We start from the raw sequence: 21,945 nt of genomic DNA, 5'->3' as shown, positions 1-21,945 counted from the left end.
CGCCTTTTCTGGTGTGGCTGGGGGCAGATATTTTCAGCCGGGGGGGCAGTAACCATGGTCCCTCTGTAGGCTATTAATATTTGCCCCCAGTCACTGGCTTTCCTTATCAGGTGGAGAAAATTGTGCGGGAGCCCTTGCCAGTTTTTCTGTAAATTAACCCTTTAATTTAACAGCTACAGCTCCCAAACCATGTCTCATATCCTGTGGGGTTCGGTAGTGATTTAGCAAAAGCCGACAATTGAATTACCGGCTTTTCTGCTATCTAACTCTGTGTGAAATATATATATACCTATGCTATGTGTAGACATTCATTTTATCTATTCTATTTTTAAAACTGTCAGTGTGATTTTACTGTACACCGCACTGAATTGCCGGCTTTTCTATAGGACACCGGTGCGTATTTCTCGCAAGTCACACTGATGCTCCATGTGGTGTGCGAGTATTTCTCAAACCCATAGACTTTCATTGGTGATTCTTGGCCGATATACGGTGAAAATCACAGCACGCTGTGATTTCTCTTGCACGTATAATAATAACAACGGATGATGGGAGCTGCCCCATATATTAACATTGGTCCGAGTGCTATGCTATGCTTGTTTTAATCATATTGAGTTGTGTTTGTAAGTGGCATAATTTGAGGAAACACACTTTTATTAACCTTGTAATGGATGGAAAATGAAAAAAAAAACAACAATTCCATTAGTTTTTTTTGCATTTTAAATTTTACGTAAACCCCCCCAATTCAAAATGTATACTTTTTTAATCTGTTTTATTAATACATTCTTTAAAAAAAAATCATTTGCTTTTGAATCTCCATATTCTGAGATCCATAAAGATTCACAATCCTCCATTAGTGGAACTGTATGAGGGCTTATTTTTTGCACGAAATGCTGTAGTTTTCATTAGTGTAATTTTGTGGTGCGTGTGACTTTTTGATCACATTTTATTTATTTTTTGGACAGGCAAAAAAAAAGGCAATTCTATTTTTATTTGTTTTTAATCACCATTCGCTGTTCAGTATAATTGTCTCATTGTATTTGTACTGTGAGTCAATGCTAAAATGACAAAACCAAATTTAGAGTGTTTTTCATTATTTTGCTACTTTTGCATAACAAATTATCTTTAAAAAAATGCTTTTAATGATTTGTCCATCTTCGCCTGATATTCATAACTTTAGTTGTTTTTCCATAGATGAAGCCTAATAAAGGCTTTTTTTGTGGGACAAGCTGTAGTTTTCACTGGTCTCAATTTTTACATACAGCTGACACTGTGACTGTGACAGTTGAAACCAAAAGCTTACATACATTTCATTAGTATTTGGTACTATTGCCATTAAACTGAATGATTTGGGATAAACGTTAGGGATATCCTTCCACAAGCTCCTCACAATAGTTGGTCGGAATTTGGGCCCATTCCTCCTGACAAAACTGATGTAACTGATCCAGGTTTGTAAGTTGCTTTGCTCGTACCTGCCTTTTCAGCTTTGCCCATAAATTTTCAATAGGATTGAGATCAGGGCTTTGTGATGGCCACTCCAAAACATTGACTTTGTTATCCTCAAGCCACTTTGTTACCATTTTGGCAGTATGCTCTGGGTCATTGTCTATTTGGAAGACCAATTTCATCCCAAGCTTTAACTTTCTGGCTGATGTCTTGACTCTTCCGATGTTGCTTCAGTATTGCCAACAAACTTATTTTCTCATGATGCCATCTATTTTGTGAAGTGCACCAGTCCCTCCTGTAGCAAAACAACCCCACAACATGATGCTGCCACCCCCATGTTCCACAGTTGGGATGGTGTTCTTAGGCTTCCAAGCGTCTCCCTTTTTCCTTCAAACATAACAATTGTCGTTATGCTCAAAAAGTTCAATTTTAGTTTCATCAGACCACAGGACATGTCTTAAGAAAGTAAGGTATTTGTTCCTGTGTGCATTTGCAAACAATAATCTGGCTTTTTTATGGTTCTTTTGGAGTACTGGCTTCTTCCTGGCAGAGTGGCCTTACAGCCCACGTTGATACAGTACTCGTTTCACTGTGGATACTGACAACAATCTTACCAGCTTCTGCCATCATCTTCAAAAGGTCTTTTGCTTTTGTCCTTGGGTTTATATGCACATGTCGGACCAAATCATGTTCATCTCTGGGACACAGAACGCATCTCCTTCCAGAGTGGTATGATGGCTGGACATTCCCACTTAGTTTGTACTTTAAAATAATTGTTTGTACAGATGAATGAGGCACCTTCAGGTATCTTGAGATTGTACCCAAGGATGAGCCAGACTTGTGCAAATCCACAATTCTCTTACTGAAATCTTGACTGATTTCTTGAGACTTTCCCATGATGCTACACAAAAAGGCAGAGTGTTTTAGAATTGCATCAAAATACATCCACAGGTGTGTCTCTAATAGTGTTGAGCGATACCTTCCGATACTTGAAAGTATCGGTATTGGATAGTATCGGCCGATATCCTAAAAATATCGGATATCGCCGATACCGATACCCGATACCAATACAAGTCAATGGGACACAAGTATCGGAAGCTATACTGGATGGTTCCCAGGGTCTGAAGGAGAGGAAACTCTCCTTCAGGCCCTGGGATCCATATTCATGTAAAAAATAAAGAATAAAAATAAAAAATATGGATATACTCACCCCTCCGGCGGACCCTGGACCTAGCGGTGTTAACCGGCAGCCTCCGTTCCTAAGAATGAGCGAGTGAAGGACCTTCGATGACGTGGCGGCTTGTGATTGGTCGCGTGACCGCTCATGTGACCGCTCACTCGACCAATCACAAGACCACGACGTCATCGCATGTCCTTCACTCGCTCATTCTTAGGAACGGAGGCTGCCGGTTGCAGCGGTTACAACCAGGGTGCGTCAGAGGGTGAGTATATCCCTATTTTTTATTTTTATTCTTTATTTTACACATGAATATGCATTCCGATCCCGATTCCCGATATCGCAAAAATATCGGAACTCAGTATCGGAATTCCGATACCGCAAATATCGGCCGATACTCGATACTTGCGGTATCGGAATGCTCAACACTAGTCTCTAATTAATTCAGATGTTGCCAAAAAACAGAAAAATCAGAAGCTTCCAAACATGACACTATCATATGGGCAGTAGTAATCTTAGTTTATTTAAACTTTTGACTTTGCATTAAGCAATAAAAATGCCTAAAAACATTCTCTCGCTATCATTATTCTGGCATTTGACAAATAATAATAATTATGGTAATCCTAATTGACCTATAATGGGAAAGATTTATTCTGATTTCATGTCAGATATGCATATGTGTCTTTTTATATACTGTATGTAAACTTCAACTTCCGGTTTCAACTGTCAGTCACAGTGTCACACTGTATACTGTATCTTGTTGATCACTTGAATTCCTTTTTTTAGGAGTCATGACTAAAAATCTTATATATGTAATTGTTTTTAACTGCTGTGTTTTTGAAGAGTTCACAGTGCAGTACAACTGAGATGTTGGCATTATTCTGCATGTTGATACCAATTTTTACCTTTATGTTTTACAACTTTTTTCATAAGAAAAATCACAATTAAAAAATCATACTTTTTGATTGTTGTATTGCAACAGTCCTAACTTTTAAAATTTTCTGATTACATAACTGTAGGAGGGCTTGTTTTTTTGCATAACAAGAGGTAGTTTTTATTGGTACCCATACAAAATACACACAACTTTTTGATGACATTTTATTTATTTTTAACTAAGGTTAGCAAAAACAGCAATTACGGTTATAGGATGTTTCATATTTTTTTTAACGGTGTTCAAGATAAGGGGTAAAAAATGATATAATTTTATAATATGGATCATTCTGTTTGTGACGATACCAGATATGTAATGTTTTTGCAGGAAAATGTTTAAAAAATAAACTTTTTTATTATTAAAACTATGATTTAATGGTTCTCTTTTTTAATATTTTTTTATAACAACTAAAAACATCTTTTGTTCTTTTTCCAATATTTACTGTTACCACAAGGGAACTCAAGCGTGTGATCGCAATCATAATACACTGAGCACATTGCATTATCTAACCTGTCAGTGTTGACCACACCCCCTCAGAATCCCATTGGCTAAGACATATGGCATACACAGATGCCCTGGTCAGGCCTCAGGTTGCAATAGCATCCTATTGGTACTCCCATGATCTCACTGAAGGGGGTGCTGATGAGCTGACAAAGGGAGAGATCACCCTTTGACATACTCCTCCTATGTGGCTGTCCCTATTGACAGTGGTATATAAGAGGATAAAGTGCTGGGATTGGACCTCCATCTGTTCTCCGCAAGTGCAGCAGGATCCTGCCTGTGTATGACAGCCTCTTTCATTGGATGTAACTGTACACTCAACTGCGCTAAATTATCTGTGATCTGTCATACAATTTAATCAATTTGCAGGAAGGGGTTAACTATGCATGACTTGCTTATGAAAATGAATTTTTGTGGAATTAGTACCTAATTGATGTGTCATGTAAAAAAGAAAACCCAAAAGCTAGGGGGCCATGTCACTCTTAGAAGGCTCATTTGCATTTAATTTATGTTGCAGCTGGAAATTTAATTCACTCCCAGTTACGATCAATCTATCACCACAGAAAATCTTACCCTGGGATTTAGTTAATTTGAAAATCTGAGGTTCTCTTTGACCATATAGAGCAACATCAATGTGAGGGTTTTCCGAGATTTGGATTTGGTAATTTCCCATCTCTGGCATCCCTAGAAGCTAACAGCGGCTGTGCTTAGTACGGTACTCAGTCATATTCATGAAAATAGGGGTATGCCGGTATGATGGCAACTTCACTGTGCTGATCACTGATTGTCCTGGAAATTGAATTGCAACTGATCAAACATTTTTGGCTTAGAGATAGGAAATCAGTTTTTAAAGGGAATCTGTGAGCGAGTTATCTGAGAGTAGTATGATGTAGACAAAGAGAAACTGAATCCAGCGATGTGGCACATAGCTTACTGGTTGCGGCTGGTTGACACAATCAGAGTTTTTAGATTTAGTATAAAGCAGAGCTGAGAAAGCTAACCCCGCCCACACCAGGCTTTCCATAGATAATGTCTATAGACAGTGAGATACTTACCACAGAAGAGGAATGTCGGACCAGTGCCAGTGTGCCTGATAGTCCCAGCAATGATAAGCTACTGGTGCTAAAACAATCATTGAAAGGAAGCCTGTTAGAGGCCAGTGTTCAGAAAAGACCGACCTAAGGTCTGACAAGTTGGCATACTGACATGTTACAGTGTGGTGTGTGAAGAGGGAAGATCACAGGACATCAGATAATATGTTCTAAGGAAAGATGAAGAGATATCTGAAAGGGAGATTTAATTGAGAGATTGGACAGATTGGAACTTAGGCCAGGGAGGACGCCTAAACTCTAAGGGTACTGTCTCACAGTGGCACTTTGGTCGCTACAATGGCACGATCCGTGACGTTCCAGTGATATCCATACGATATCGCTGTGTCTGACATGCTACTGCGATCAGGGACCCCGCTGAGAATCGTACGTCGTAGCAGATCGTTTGAAACTTTCTTTCGTCGTCAAGTGTCCCGCTGTGGCGGCATGATCGCATCGTGTAACAAAGGTTGTATACGATGTGCGCACAGTAACCAATGGCTTCTACATCGCAAATACGTCATGAAATTATCGCTCCAGCGTCGTGCATTGCGAAGTGTGACCGCTGTCTACGACGCTGGAGCAATATTGGAGCGACGCTGGAGCGTCACGGATCGTGCCGTCGTAGCGACCAAAGTGCCACTGTGAGACGGTACCCTAAAGAAATGAACCCAGGGGAAGTAGAAGGCCCAGTTAAAGGTGATTGAACTAGAAGGAGTTGTATCAGCAGGAGTTGTATCAGCAGCTCAATAATGTTTTTTGAAAGGAAGCTATGGTCACCATATTGGGACTTAAACTCTCCTATAGAGAACAGTGGAATTTCAATGTTCAAATGATAAATCGTACCTACGTACCTCAAACACAGGTGTTCTCATTAGTCAGTTGGGAAGTTATAGTAGCTAGGAGCAGCCATAGAATTGTACCTCAACTTGTGCAGCCCTCTCAGCAGAAGACTGAGTCTCCCATAATTGTTTTCTGGATTGTCCTGAGATGCAAGAGTGTGACGAGCAAGAGAAGTGAAGTTTTATTAAATGTAACTGAGAAGTGACGAATGACCATGACTGCTTAAATCAAGAAAATCCTTTGTGAAGTAACATGCCTATTACCTGATGTACATAGTTCCTACCAAGTTAATGTTCAGTAAAAACAAGTTTAATGTTGAACTTTGGTCTCCCTCAATTCGTTCCCTAAAATCTGATACTGGCCTTCTCTGTCTAACGGCAACATGCAGTCTGCACAGGTGTATTGACCTGGTAACAAGAGCACACAGCCAGAACCCCCATTTTCCTGTGGCGTGCCGGGGCGTGAAACACGAGTACATTGTCCACATCCCCCACCCACCATCAGGTCAACCAGCTGATGTTATTTTTCACTAAGTCAGGATTGCTTTCTAATTACTGATAGATTTCAATTGTTGTCATGACTTTATCTTCCTCTCTTTCTTCGTGTGTTTAAAGCTTTCTCCCTGTGTCCTTTCTCATTATTACACATAACTTAATTCAAGGATACTTATGGTTTGACTGTGGATTGGATGGTTTGTTATCAACATGTGGTGAGAATTTCATGTCAATAGCACCTTGAGAAATATATGTGCTTGGAATATTGATAGCATGGTAGATACTTCTTTCACCTGCTGTATATATATATATATATATATATATATATATATATATATACACTCACCGGCCACTTTATTAGGTACACCATGCTAGTAACGGGTTGGACCCCCTTTTGCCTTCAGAACTGCCTCAATTCTTCGTGGCATAGATTCAACAAGGTGCTGGAAGCATTCCTCAGAGATTTTGGTCCATATTGACATGATGGCATCACACAGTTGCCGCAGATTTGTCGGCTGCACATCCCAAAGATGCTCCATACAAGGCAGGATGGATCCATGCTTTCATGTTGTTTACGCCAAATTCTGACCCTACCATCCGAACGTCGCAGCAGAAATCGAGACTCATCAGACCAAGCAACGTTTTTCCAATCTTCTACTGTCCAATTTCGATGAGCTTGTACAAATTGTAGCCTCAGTTTCCTGTTCTTAGCTGAAAGGAGTGGTACCCGGTGTGGTCTTCTGCTGCTGTAGCCCATCTGCCTCAAAGTTTGACACACTGTGCATTCAGAGATGCTCTTAGGCCTACCTTGGTTGTAACGGGTGGCGATTTGAGTCACTGTTGCCTTTCTATCAGCTCGAACCAGTCTGCCCATTCTCCTCTGACCTCTGGCATCAACAAGGCATTTCCGCCCACAGAACTGCCGCTCACTGGATTTTTTTTCTTTTTCGGACCATTCTCTGTAAACCCTAGAGATGGTTGTGCGTGAAAATCCCAGTAGATCAGCAGTTTCTGAAATACTCAGACCAGCCCTTCTGGCACCAACAACCATGCCACGTTCAAAGGCACTCAAATCACCTTTCTTCCCCATACTGATGCTCGGTTTGAACTGCAGGAGATTGTCTTGACCATGTCTACATGCCTAAATGCACTGAGTTGCCGCCATGTGATTGGCTGATTAGAAATTAAGTGTTAACAAGAAGTTGGACAGGTGTACCTAATAAAGTGGCCAGTGAGTGTATATATATATATATATATATATATATATATATATATATATGTAGATTTGTAGATTGCGAGCCCTCGCGGGCAGGGTCCTCTCTCCTCCTGTACCAGTTGTGACTTGTATTGTTCAAGATTATTGTACTTGTTTTTATTATGTATACCCCTCCTCACATGTAAAGCGCCATGGAATAAATGGCGCTATAATAATAAATTATATATATATATATATATATATATATATATATATATATATATAGTTCCTTGTCAAAACCTTGTACCTACACTGTAAAGGAGATGGGTTCAGTATTATTTGAATTTTCTCAATTTTCTCTACGTTTTAGGTCAATTCTTTGTTCTACTCTCAATAAAGGGATATATATCATAACACATACATACTGTCATATGTAAGGAGGTATTTTAAGGGTTTAAAGCGCAAAATCATTCATTCAGTCATACATCTACATCTATAAACGCTCATTAAGTTCAATCTATAGTAGTCAGTGACTAACATCTTTGTGAAATATTAGCCTTTTGTGCAGAAAGTTTTATTGTCTGTGTGAAATATTTAGCATTTTCAGGTATGCAAAGTAAGAACACAGGTAAATACTGTACACTTTATATTACTGGCTTCCTGTAAAAAAAATCCTCAAAACATATGTTGCTCACCTTTGAACAATAGTTTACAGTTTCATACAGTATAAATCTTCATAAGAAGCTGAGTTGGTTTGTAAAATACATTGTTTTACTTATTTTGGATATTTTAATGATTTTGAATTCAAACACGCATTGTAGAGCTGCATTCATAATTCAGCAGGCTGTAGAGCTGAAATCTCTCATCATTCCATTCTGGCTAAATATTGATAGAGTGCCTTGGTGTTTTAGGATTGCAGTCTGTAAAGGGGTATTCTTAATCAAAGATATGATCACTTATTAACTTGACATATGATAGCCATTAGGTTAGTACGGGTATGACCATAATAATGCATAGGATAGATAGATGATACTTTGATTACACTGGACTACCCCTTTAGCTGGTCATGCACAAGCAATCACTGGTGACTAGATCCTCACTTAGGAGACAGCCATTTCATCCTACCTTACCATACACGTGCATGCTCAGCCAAAAGTACATGTGTATTCCAATGAGAAAAGGAGTCTGGCAGCGGCTTCTCTCCCCCGGAAATAGAGGATTAGGGTTATCAGTCACTAAGAGGCCCTCATGCATATTAGGTCAATGGCTGGCCTCTAGTGATGAACGAGTGTGCTCGTTACTTGAGATTTCCGAGAATGCTCGGGTGATCTCTGAGTATATTGGGCGTGCTCAGACATTTAGTTTGTGTCGCCACAGCTGCATGATTTGCAGCTGCTAAACAGCCTGAATACATGTGGGGATTCCCTGACAAACGGGCAATCCCCACATGTATTCAGGCTGTCTAGCAGCTGCAAATCATGCAGCTGTGGCGACACAAACTAAATCTCCCAGCGCTCCCAAGATACTCGAAGAACACCTGAGCATGCTTGGAAAACTCAAGTAATGAGGATGCTCACTCATCACTACTGGCCTCACCCTAATCATCAGATTAACCAACGCTTCTCTAATATGTATGGCAACCTAAATACCAGGCACTATTGTTGTGGACATAAATATCGATCCCTTTGCTTTATAGAAGCTCAGCTAAGATGTTCAGAGGATATGTGATATGTATGATAGGCTTGAGGACTATAGTTTTTTCAATGTATTTACAAAGTAACTCACATTTTTATGTGAATATCTATATGTAAACCATAACACTGCATTACCTTAAAAAAGGCAATAAATATATTTTTTGCAATGTAATTTAGGAGCACGCAATGTAAATTAAAATAGACACCACAACAGTATAATGTAACAAAGCCATTACAAGATGTGAATTATTTTACAGATGCATATCTTCCCAAACAAGCACATGAAAACATTATATTGTTAAATATTCAAATGAAGTTAAAGTGATACTCCACCTTTGGAGCCATTTTGGAGACTATCCTAAGACAGAGCAATGAAGGTTTTAAATCCATAATCTTCCTTGCAATCGTGACTAACCTGCTTTTGACAGTCTGGATGTACAGTCTATACTCAGATTACTGACTACCAAAAACTTCAATTTTTTGCTATAGGAAAATCTGCAAAGCAGGTAGTTCGGCAGAGTGGTAGGGGGAGTTGAAATTTGGTGCAACCTTGTACTTATATGACCATGGCTAAAGGTACTGATTTCTTTTAGTATATAAGACTTTGCATGGGAATTTCTGTTAATGTGATTCCTGACCTATTCTATACTTCTTATATAAAAGAAAAGCCTACACCTTCTCCTTTTTTTGAATAAAATCCTATTTTGTTAAAGTATCAAAAAAGGCATAAATTGTGGTTTATGAAGAAGGCCTAGTATATGAGTTAGTAATACATTTCCCTCTCAAACTTCCTTTTCATCTTTTATGTCCTGAGTGACAATTGTCCTCCATTTCAGAGGTAGTGATCAGAAATTGTTGATGCAGTAAGAGGAGGTACAAGGACAGCTCTCTCCAGGACTACAGTGGACTCTAGTTTATAAGTTGATCAGATTTGAAGCTAAGCTTTAATTCAGTTATGGCTGATCTAGCCCTATCTCCAAATCATACTGTTCTAGGGAAATTTTTGTTCCGGGATGCAAGTTGCAGGGCACAATTATTTAATCGAGGTTACAATGCAGCTTTTAAGTTACATCCCTTCACATATTTTACTCCCTCTACACCTCTTCAATTGTTCCTGAAAGGTAGAAATCTTCTGGAAGCTGTGTTTTCTGAAAGATTTCAGGAGGCATTGCTAGGGAGATTTGCCAACTTCTTCTAGAGTTTGCAAGTCCTGTTCTTTCTTGAGAGCCATCTGGACATTTCAGAAGAATTGGCAAAAATGATCGAAATATCTAGTTAAAACAGACGTATTTGCTGGCAATTCCCTGGCTTCCGGCTTCTGGTACATTTGTCCATCAGCCCCCCACCTAAAGCCTTGAAGTTGCTTTATGCATGAGTAGACTGGTGCTTTTCCACCTTCTTTCACCTATTAGAGTGTATATAGTGATGGACATACTGTAGAGAACTAGAGATGGGCAAACCCGAACATTAAAGTTCGGGGTCCGTACCGAACACCTACCTACTTCTCCAGGAAGTCCATGTTACTGTTCAGGTTTGGCACCCAAACATGCATGACAGCGTGAGAAACATAAGTTGCTCTAATCAGCAGTAAAATTTTAACCACCGTTCAGAACGGCAGCAGCTTTGGCCAGTAGTAAAAAGCTTACTTCTGGTCACAGAGGCGTTGGCTGATGAGAGAGTTCTATTCCCAGCAGCCTATGTCTGCTACCATTAATAAGAGCGAGAACAAGCACCGCTGATGGGAGTATGTCAAGTGCCAAGATGTAGCTGTCCAGGCAGAGAACCACTGGGAGAATGAGCTGCTGCAGTGTCATTGAGCAGCACCAGTCACTGAGTCTGCATCCCCAGATGGGTCTCTGGACTGCGATGAACTGCAGTGACTTTGGTGAGATCCCCTCTACCACAGTGAGAAAAAGCCTCATGGTGCAGAGAGGAGTTCACCGCAGTTCACAGGAAGAAATCTCTCACAGTGAGCTGCTGTGAACTTTCTCACTGGGCTAGCAGGGATCTCACCGAGGTCACCGCAGTTCAGGAGTCTGGCTGGGAATGTAGCCTCAGTGACTGGTGGTAACCTCGATGACATCACCGCTAGTCACTGATGCTGCGCCGGCAGCAGCTCATTCTCCCATGGTTTTCTGCCTAGATGTTTGCATCTCGGCACCGCCCAGGTTAAAATCACTTATTGCAGACATGGATTACAGCATGGGACAGTATGATGGACAGGTGAGGGATTTGTTTGCTTTTTATTTTTGTTTTTTTTTAACAGGAGACCAGGGCTTCAATGTAATGGGCATTAGGTGAGTATTATTGTTTTTTATTATTTTCTTTTTTTACAGGGAATGAGAGCATCAATGGAATGGGTGTAAGGTAAGTATAACTTTGTTATTTTTTAATAAAAAGTAAAATGGTGTGTATTTTTATTTCAAGTAAAGGATTTTATTCTGGCTGTGTGTTTATTAACAATTTGACTATGAGGTTAGTAATGGAGAGGCATCTTATACACGCCTCTCCACTACTAAGCCATGGGCTTAATGTAATCTGAAAATACAAAGGTGACATCAACTCCACAAATATTAACCCCCTCTTGACACCGCCACAGGGCAAGTGGGAAGAGCTGAGCAAAGCGCCAGATTCTGGCACATCTAAATGATGCAACTTTTTTTCGGTGTCCATGGGATGCTATTTTTAGGCAGGGGGAAGGGGGGCAATGTCCATGGCCCCTTACCAGCCTGAGAATACCAGCCTCCAGCTGTCTGCTTTAGTTTGGCTGGTTGTTAAAAATAGGGGGGACCCCATGCTGTTTTTTTAACATTTCTTTATTTAAATAATTTTAACAAAGTGTGAGGACCCCTCTATTATTGATAAAGCAATGACAAGCTGAAAGCTGAGGTTTGCACCTCTCAGTTCCGCCATGCTGGTTACCAAGAATAGAGGGGGACCAAGCCATTTTTGTATTTATTTATAGTGCAGGCACTGGCTGATGTATACTCTCATCAGCGGCCCCTGTTCTCACTGCTATCAGAGACAGGAAACATAGGCTGATGGGAGTAGTACTCCAATCAGCCGACACATGTGACCGGAGAGAAACATTTCTAATAATCTTACTGCCAATCAGAGGCAGATTTTGATGCACTGCACATGACAGTGAGACAAACAGTGGATGCTCAGGCCCCCATCCATCTGAATGTGTTTCGGGTACTGTTCTGGCACCCGAACCAAACATTTTTTTTTACTGTTTGGCTGAACCCACTGAACCCAAATATCCGGGGGTTTGTCCATCACTTTAGAGGACTTAAGAAAACTGGTCTCATATATATAGCTGGTTCATGAGGAAAAAGTTTTCCTTTACCTTGCCTGTCTCCTTGTTACAAGGCACAACTAGCCGCCCTCTAGCCCTTTAATTTTTGAGACTGCTCTCTGTTCAGATTTTCTTGCTCTTTCCAATGCAGTTTATGTGGATGTGAAATGCTTGGCTATTTCTATACCTCTCATAAACTACGTGTCATTTAAAAAACAGGTTACCCCCATTTCCCAAAAAGTAAAAGTTATAAAAATGGAATCCCTGCAGATCAGATATTTATGGCATATACTATTGATAGCTCTTAAATTATATTACCCCTTTACATTTTATTGTGACCCTTGTATGTAGCATAATCTAATGATGTGGCCCTCTGACCAAAAATAGATATTGCGACCATGATGCAATCCATTAGTATGGCAATGGCTGTTATCAGCTATTTATAATGGGGGCAGGCAAGGTTGGGAGAAGCTGAGGTGCATATATCTCATGAGTCCACTGTATTCCTTTTAATGAGCCATCCTACAATATTATTTTTGTGCTGTGGACTGATGAACCATGCCTTAGTGTCTCTAAAGGTGAATTTTAAATTTAAGAAAGACCTGTCACTTAACATATTGTAAATAGATCATTTTATTTACCTGGCCTGTTATAAATGCTGCTGCCCTCCTGATTCTGGAGTTGTGTTTTATTTGTTCCTTTTCCTAACATGTAAATCTAGTCTTGACATCCATGTAGGCCATAGCCGCAATTTTCCATAAGGACCCTACCCCTTCAGCTATCAAGACTAGATTCACCCCCATGGAAGAGTGGGCATTTTTTCAGGCATGGAGAGGCACAAGAACACAAAGTCAACAGTGCCAGATTCAGGAGAACGGCGACATTTATACTGGAAAAGTTTCATATGTATGGCAAATGACAGATCCATTTTAAAGAACTCCTTGAACACAAATTAAAGCAGTCCTTTTAAGTGGAAATTCTGGATAATTTTCAACTTTTTTATCTTTTATTGCACCATTAATTTATTCCTGACTGCTGTGTAAGTGGAAATGTCTTCCACTGCCTCCTGACTGTCTCTATTTTTCGGATAAATTTAGATTTTTACACCTCTTACACTGGATAGTAGCTATGAGACATATAATACATAAGTGGCTGACAGCACTCACTTATCTGGGCGCCCGTTCCATATCCAGGGACCCTCCTGGGTGATGAATATACTCCAAGTAAGAAGAACAGCGCTCCAGCCGGGTGTAATAATCCAATAGAAAATCTTCAAGCATGAAAAAGACCGTTTTAAGGTCGAAACGTTGCTGTTTACCATGGCCAAATAAAGATTTTCTATTGGATTATTACACCCGGCTGGAGCGCTGTTCTTCTTACTTGGAGTAACTATGAGACAGTCTCCACCGCATCGGGACACAGATAACAGCAGTCATACAGGAGGCAGAGAGGAACATTTTGCCTGTTAAAGCATCATTTTGTTTTTGTGCCCTTAAAAATGATTAAACTTTTTACGATCCCCAATGATATTGTGGCTTACCTATCTTCACCCTATGCGGTAATAATGTAATGTGAGTGAGTACAAATATATGCAATGCATTACATGTGCCTGGATAATGTGATAGTTACAGCCCTTTCTACCCTGACCCATAACTCTATAGAATAATACCATTACATGTACAGATTGTGATAAAGCAACACAAGATTTCATGTATAGAGAAAAAATGGTGCAGTTACCCATGGAAAACAGCTACAAGTTGCCTTTGAGTTTTTACAACTTTACGTTGCCTAGGGTAGCATCTCCACTTTTTTCTGTACTAATATTTACATGAGGTTTTTCTTTTCTCATTTACAATGTTTTATAATGTTGCTTCATGACAACAGATGCCTCATCAACTTACCACAATTGTTCGACTACAGGGAAATAACTTTAAGCATTGACTAATAGTGAACTATTGATACACAGTACAGAAATAGATAATCAATGACAAGTAATGTGTAGACAAATATAACTGCAGTTCCTTCTAATGGCAATCCATTCGTATAAAAACAGCACATATCAAAAATGGAGTTATGGTCCATGCCAACCAATCAGATTTAAGTTTTAATTTTTAGTTTTGTAGGTTAAAAATGTAAGGTGAACTCTGATTGGTTGTTGAGGGCAACACATCCACTTTTTTTTTTTTTTACAGTAATTTTAATGCAACCACATTTTTCCTTCTAGGAAAACCCACATAGTTGTCACTGTATACAACAATTTTCATATCGAAAGGAGAGTTCTTTGCATAAGTTGATGTGTTTCAGTTTAATTCTAGCTGAAGGCTAATCTAAAAAAGTCAAAGAAAAATGCGGCTAATACATTGATCTGTTCTACAGAGTAATTCTACAATAAGTGTGAACCCATTATTCAAAATAGTTGTGTATGTGATACAGTTTATTTTTTTAAAACAACCAAAGGCAAAATAAATACTTTAAAATAATACTAAAAAAAATCCTCCTATTAGAAGTTACTATAAAACTTGCAAGCTGTACACCAGTGTTGCACCATGAAGCTCATACAGGATTTTTCTTCAGTGTAAAAATATACAAGTTTGCTGCTCCCATAGACAGCGGAAAGGTCCGATTGTTAGTCATTTCATGGAGGCTTGATGTCTTGTTCTTTCATACTTCTCCTACCCAGACCACTGTGTTTCCACTTTTAATTCCTGAGACTTCGCAATGTAGAACGCTTTGCCTCCCATTGATTAGAAACAGAGAATCCTTAGCTGGTGTTAAAATATATTGTCCAAATAGGCCACTGTCTTTTATTACTCTGTTTTTCTCATTCCAGGGCCAGTCTTTTTGTGCTACTGGGTCTTTGAGATTCTTCAGCATGTCCACCCTTCCTGAGGACAGTTCTAAAAAGAGAACATCAGTTTGTAGATGCGATGTAGCATAGATATAATACTGATTGCTCTCTGTGAAAGATGATTGAAAAGTCACATCAGAAATGTGTAAGTTTGTTTGTAGGTCATAAATCATTTTAATTTCACCTTGGAAAGTAATTGTTTGGACTTTGACTCGTCCATTGACTTCATCCGTGCTGACCAAATAACGTCCGTCTGAAGAAATGTACGGTGTCCCGGTAATATCGCCATTTGGGCCAATGACTGTGTCTGTAACACTATCAATTATTACCTGAGGTAACGCAATTAAAGAATTGTTTGCTTTGCACTGTACAAAATAGTAGCCACCGAGATGGGAATAAGCCATATTCTTCGGGATACAGCTTGAGTTTTTGAAGCTGATGGTCTTTATTTGAGTCACAGTTTCAAGGTCAATTTTATGAATTAAAGGCGTGGATTTATTAAAGATGAAGCCAAATCTGAAAAAAGAAAAATGTGTATTAATAGAAATTTGTGAAGGAGTTGGTGCATTTCTGTGTCAAGCAGATTTACAAACCACTCCCCTTAGGGCTTATGCATGGAGTTGAATCATGGCTCTAATTTCTACAGAGTAATAATAGGGCTGCAATAGTCAATGAGCCTTTACTGCACCTTCATATGGATTCAATACAAGTTTTCTTATGCCAGATTCAGAGCAGTCTACATTGAACACAGTTCAATAAAGAAATCCTCTTTATTTTTTCTAGCAAAGAATATCTAACACAAAGTACAACAAACCTTATACAAGCTCTATACCATTGTACGAGAGCCCAAGGCCTGACTCATCCCCTCACTACTAGGTCAATGCAGAACTTAAAAAAGAAAACATAGTTTGTCCCTTTCAGCTTCAACCTGGTTCCTATAAGCAGGATAATACAGCTGCCTGGAGTAGTTTGTAAGTAAAAGGTTTCCAGGTCCAACTGTTGGCAGACTCTCAATCTCTCCTGCAGTTAAAATTCTACATTGTACACAATATGTCTTAAGTTTTGAACAGAAGCAATATATGCACAATTCACATAAAATACAATTCTCACACTCATAATTTTCAAAATAGAGAAAATTTGTTTCTGCTCACAAGGTAAAAAGTAAGCTAATTGTTCCTTCAAGGAAATGTCCATAAGTCACGGAAACTTTAGTCGCTCCTGCTGGTTTTGAAATTTCTATGATGACAAAGAAGCCTTAGCCTATAACTATTGGCTTGAGAAAAGCTTTTAAACTGCCCAAAACATCACATGCTTGGTGAATAGAGGTTGGATGTTCTAGAAAAATCTACACTGTAGGCACCATTTATCTCAAGTTATAAAGTTCATTATGGTGTTTCTGACATTTTGGAGACACACTAATGATAGCCATATAATAAAGTGTTCCTGCCATTTCAAATATCTTTTCAGAATACACTGTCATATATGTACGTGAGGAAAACAACATTTGTGGTCATTAAATGACTTGCATCCAGCTTTTCCTCAATGTTCCCCTTTTTAAGCTCCGTCTCTAAGGCTAGGGTCACATCAGCTTTTTTTCTCTCATCCGAGAAAATCGGGCCAATTATGCTAATTACACTCTGATCAGACAATGATCAAAGTGTGATCCTAGTCTGGCTCAATTTTCTTGAATGAGAAGAAGATGGTGACTTTTTTTTTTACATATTATCCATTCTGTCAGTCTGTGAAAATTGTAAAGTACTCTGATGTCATGCAAGTGCAGTCTAATATTTTCCACATACTCATTGACTTGCATGGCTAAGTGTGATCTGATAGTCGGATCCAACTAGGGCATGCTGCAAATTTTTCCTTGGACTACCTTGGTCTGAAAAATCAGACATGTGCACGGGCCCATAAAATAACATTGGCCTGAGTGCTATTCAATGACTTGTTCGATCGCACATGGACCAATATTACAGTTGTCTGCATGAGCTCTAATTTTGAGTTGTCCAGGTGAAGACTAACTGGCAATATGTATCCCATTCACAGTACATACTGAGACATCAGAGAATCCTGCTCTCCTGTCTCTATGTAACACATGTTTAGAAGCAGCAAACAAATGGATGACATTATAGAGCAGTACTGAGTAGAGTAGCTCTTTAAATTACAGTGCTCATTTCAATTATGATTTAGGACTACGCATTCCTTACCGAATGTGGTTAATGATAAGATTGGTTGGAGGAATAAACAAATCATCAACTTCTTCAAAGTCAGTGCGGATAATGTGCTGACTTTCTCCTGCACTTGCTTCAGATATAACCTGAAAGAGAAAACGTTGGAGCATATGTAAATGAACAGCATTTAATATATATAAAAGTTTTTAAAGAAAAAGTACTGCACCCATATCAAATTATCAGATTCTATGAATAGTTTTTCTTTGAATTGCTCAAAAAAACTCTAGAAACATTTAAGCATTGGTTGTCAAAACTAATAAAAATTATATATTGTCCGAGGACAGCTTTGAAGTTTGATGATATAAAATGGAAGCAAAGAAACCATTGTTATGCAGATAGTTCAGAAAGACACTGGTTTCACATGAAATGTAGGCAAAACCTTTTATTACTGGTATTGTTTTTTCTTTGTGAAGAACAGATAACGCACAAAATTATTCGCCTATGTGCTAATTTACGCATTTTGCACGGACTTTGGGACACTGAAGCTGCAATCTGCAGAAGGGACTGGTTTAAGTTTTACAGTGTCCGTCTGAATATACTGACAAGACAGCAGTCATCATTAGCATCAATCAACTTGACATCAATAATATATTTACAGAACAGATCTACAAATTATAATTTTTAGAAATTTTTGTCAGTTTGTGCTTTGCTATTCAACATCATGAAATACTTCTGTTATTTAAAACAATTTTCTATTCTTCATTATAACCAAAAAGTGCAAAATGCATTGGTTTATCACAAAACTAATCGTGAAATAAATCAGGCATCAGATTTTCCTCTGTCAATGGAATTATGCAAGAACTATTTCTCGTATTCATAAATCTTCTAGCTACCAATGGGCATTATTAAATATCGGTTTCTGTAAAATTATTTTTAAGTATTTTTTAAGTATATAATATAATTACAAGAAGTACGGTAGAGCCTTAAATTCTTGGCAAAGTCTCAAATTTTATTTTAAATGTTCACTGATGGCAAAAGTGGAATTGTTCAAACATATGTCCCAAAGCTTCTGAAATGTCCTATTTTTCCTGTTCTTTAGCTTTTTTAATGGCATGCAACAAAATTCAATTTGATCTACTCTGCTTTCCACAGACAGGTTTTAAACACAATCATGCGCTGGTGCTGCTCTGCTCCATCTATTTAGAGACTTGGTTGTTACAAAGCAAGGTGCGTTACTAGAGTCTGGGAACATCCTGATCGGGTACATATTGAGGGTGGTGGAATGGCTTTTATACTTTTTTGATATGATTAGTGTTGAGCGATACCATCCGATACTTGAAAGTATCGGTATCGGAAAGTATCGGCCGATACCGGCAAAGTATCGGATCTAATCCGATACCGATACCCGATACCAATACAAGTCAATGGGACACCAAGTATCGGACGGTATCCTGTATGGTTCCCAGGGTCTGAAGGAGAGGAAACTCTCCTTCAGGCCCTGGGATCCATATCAATGTGTAAAAGAAAGAATTAAAATAAAAAATAGGGATATACTCACCCTCCGACGCAGCCTGGACTTTACCGCCGTAACCGCGAGCCGTTGTACCTAAGAATGCACGCATGAAGGGCCTTAGATGACGTCACGGTGCTCTGATTGGTCCATAGCGGTCGCGTGACCGCTACGCGACCAATCACAAAGCAGTGACATCACCTAAGGTCTTTCAAGCGCTTGAAATACCTTAGAAGACGTCCGCAGCTTCTGATTGGTCGCGTAGCGGTCGCGTGACCGCTACGCGACCAATCACTAAGCAGTGACGTCACCTAAGGTCTTTCAAGCGCTTGAAAGACCTTAGGTGACGTCACTGCTTTGTGATTGGTCACGTAGCGGTCACGCGACCGCTACGGACCAATCAGAGCGCCGTGACGTCATCTAAGGCCCTTCAAGCGCGCATTTTTGAGTACAACGGCTCCCGGTTACGGCGGTAAAGTCCAGGCTGCGTCGGAGAGGTGAGTATATCCCTATTTTTTATTTTAATTCTTTCTTTTACACATTGATATTAATCCCGATACCGATTCCCGATACCACAAAAGTATCGGATCTCGGTATCGGAATTCCGATACCCGCAAGTATCGGCCGATACCCGATACTTGCGGTATCGGAATGCTCAACACTAGATATGATATAAATGTTAACTAAGTATCCTATAATTTTTTTGCACCTATAATTTTTTACATGTGTTTCTTTACTTATTGCAGTGTGCCTACACATTATTTTAGGTAATATTTGTTTCTTGATTGCTACAGCCTACATGTGCATCGGCATATTATTTTTATAGTAACAGCTGTACTTTTCCTTGTTTTTGGTTTTGCTTAAATTTCATTAACAGCCAATCTGGCAAATACATAAAATTGAAGCATGCAGATCGCTACAATTCTATGGTGTTATGGCTGTTTAAGGTCACTCACATGTGTTTTGTACAAAGCAGGAGAAACAAACACCTGATTCCAATCGGTCCTTATTAAGACTACGAAATTCCATAATCTGACTATGATTTGTCCCTGCCGCACCGCAGTGGTTGGAAACATAACTAGATGCAATGGCACCCACACTCAATGTCTACTTACTCTGAATGTCCTTAACTGCACCCTCTCTATAAAAAATGTGCAACATTAAAATAATAAAACCTATAAAGTGAAATACACAAAAATCTGAGGAAAAGGCACAGGTCCAAGAAGGACAGCGCAACAAAAGGAATACATGGAAAACCTCCAGACCCCAAAATTAAAAGAAAGGAAAGGGTACTGGGAAAGAAACACACAAAAAAAACTGAAGGAAAAGCAATGGAGATTAACCAGGTAAGATATCTCCAATCACCATCTGTATTGAAAAATAGCCAGCAAAGATGTAGGTGCAAGGTGTACAGTATAAGTAGCAACCATAAATAGCCCCTCCCAAGAAGTGATAGGACTGAACCAAATTGGCAAGTGAGAGACACCTGAATAGAAATAAACCAAAGAAAGGAAAGAAAAGACAAAAGAACCATCAGCAGTTGGACAAAGACCAAACTGGCTGCAGCTCAGCAGAAAGGGGAACCAACCACACAGCAAGAAGTCACTGGATAGAGTCCTGAAACCGATGCATAACATATGGAATCTGTAACTATATTTTAAAGGGCAGCACTTCTCTTCTTGATGTTTACTAGTATTAAACATATGGGTTTGAGTTAATCAAAAAAGCACATCATCTGATATCATCTACTACAACCTGCAGTATAACATTTAAATCATGTAACAAGTACAAGCTCGCTTATCTTACCTACTGATAAGTAGATAAGTTATTGGAGTGCAGACCATTGCACAAACCATGGTTTAGCATTTACCTTGCAAAGCATTTGTAATGAAACCTCCACCAGGGGGAGCTGGTGTGGGAAGAGAGGTTAAACACTTAGCGTAGAAACACAGCACATGTACAGGTGTCACAGGTAATGAGAGAAGTCAGACAAGCCAAGGTCATACACAGAGATATCAGCACTGTACACAGGGGCAGTCAGAAGAATAGTCAGGGACACGCAAGAAATCAGAGCCTACCGGGAACGTGGTAACCAAAACGAGAGACGTAAGACAAAGTCGGGGTACAAGCAAAAGTCGGAACCAGTTGGGGAGCATGGTGTCAGAGACGGAAAACAAGAGGTGAAGTCCAGAGATCAGATCGAGTCATACACAGGTACAGGCAGACAGAGACACAAGGATCACCAAAATCAGAATACAGGTCAGGGGCTCAAGCTGGAAGGCATGTACTATAACTAACACTGGTCAGCAGGCTGTGAGGGACTGAAATAGCCCAGCTAGCTCAAGAACGAGGTTGAGGAGATTAACCCCTGCATGACCAGTCCCAAAAGAGGAAAGATGAAAATAAACTCCGGACTGCACCATGACAGCATTGGTAGGATTTTGTGCACATACAAACAGAATTTGTAAGATCAGACACTGATGTTGGATGGTTTCATAGCTCAGCTGAGTTCCATTACTCTTTGTGCACAGAAGCAAAGTCATGCTGAAACTTGAATGGGCCCTTTCCAGATTGTTGACACAAAGTTGTAAGCATAAAATAGGCTAAAATGCAGTAGCATGCTGTAGTTTTGAAATTACTCTTCAATATAAAAACTGATACAGATTATTATCCTTCCTCCCCAAAATGTAACATGAGTCACTACGCATTCTCATATATAGTTTTTTTTAGCTATCTGGAAAATATATAGTCA

The 21,945-nt window shown here is 39.3% G+C and overlaps 1 protein-coding gene and 1 long non-coding RNA gene across 2 annotated transcripts in view; one reads left to right on the top strand and one right to left on the bottom strand.

Annotated features, from left to right (window-relative positions):
• The window catches only part of LOC143776580 (uncharacterized), a 264,308-nt gene that overhangs the window by 190,949 nt on the left and 51,414 nt on the right, over nucleotides 1-21,945 (top strand). The window lies entirely within an intron of this gene.
• The window catches only part of FSTL4 (follistatin like 4), a 1,598,383-nt gene continuing 1,591,290 nt past the window's right edge, over nucleotides 14,853-21,945 (bottom strand). Inside the window, exons 15-16 of the mRNA XM_077266082.1 lie at nucleotides 17,720-17,829; nucleotides 14,853-16,028 (exon numbers count right to left, since the gene is read on the bottom strand). Coding sequence (XP_077122197.1) covers nucleotides 15,326-16,028; nucleotides 17,720-17,829 — 813 coding nt within the window. The 3' untranslated portion in view covers nucleotides 14,853-15,325. The remainder of the gene's footprint in view (nucleotides 16,029-17,719; nucleotides 17,830-21,945) is intronic.

The sequence above is a fragment of the Ranitomeya variabilis genome, chromosome 5 (assembly GCF_051348905.1).
Source record: "Ranitomeya variabilis isolate aRanVar5 chromosome 5, aRanVar5.hap1, whole genome shotgun sequence".
NCBI classification, from domain to species: domain Eukaryota; kingdom Metazoa; phylum Chordata; class Amphibia; order Anura; family Dendrobatidae; genus Ranitomeya; species Ranitomeya variabilis.
The sequence above is the reverse complement of the archived record's forward strand: the minus strand, read 5'-3'. Positions and strand labels throughout refer to the sequence as shown.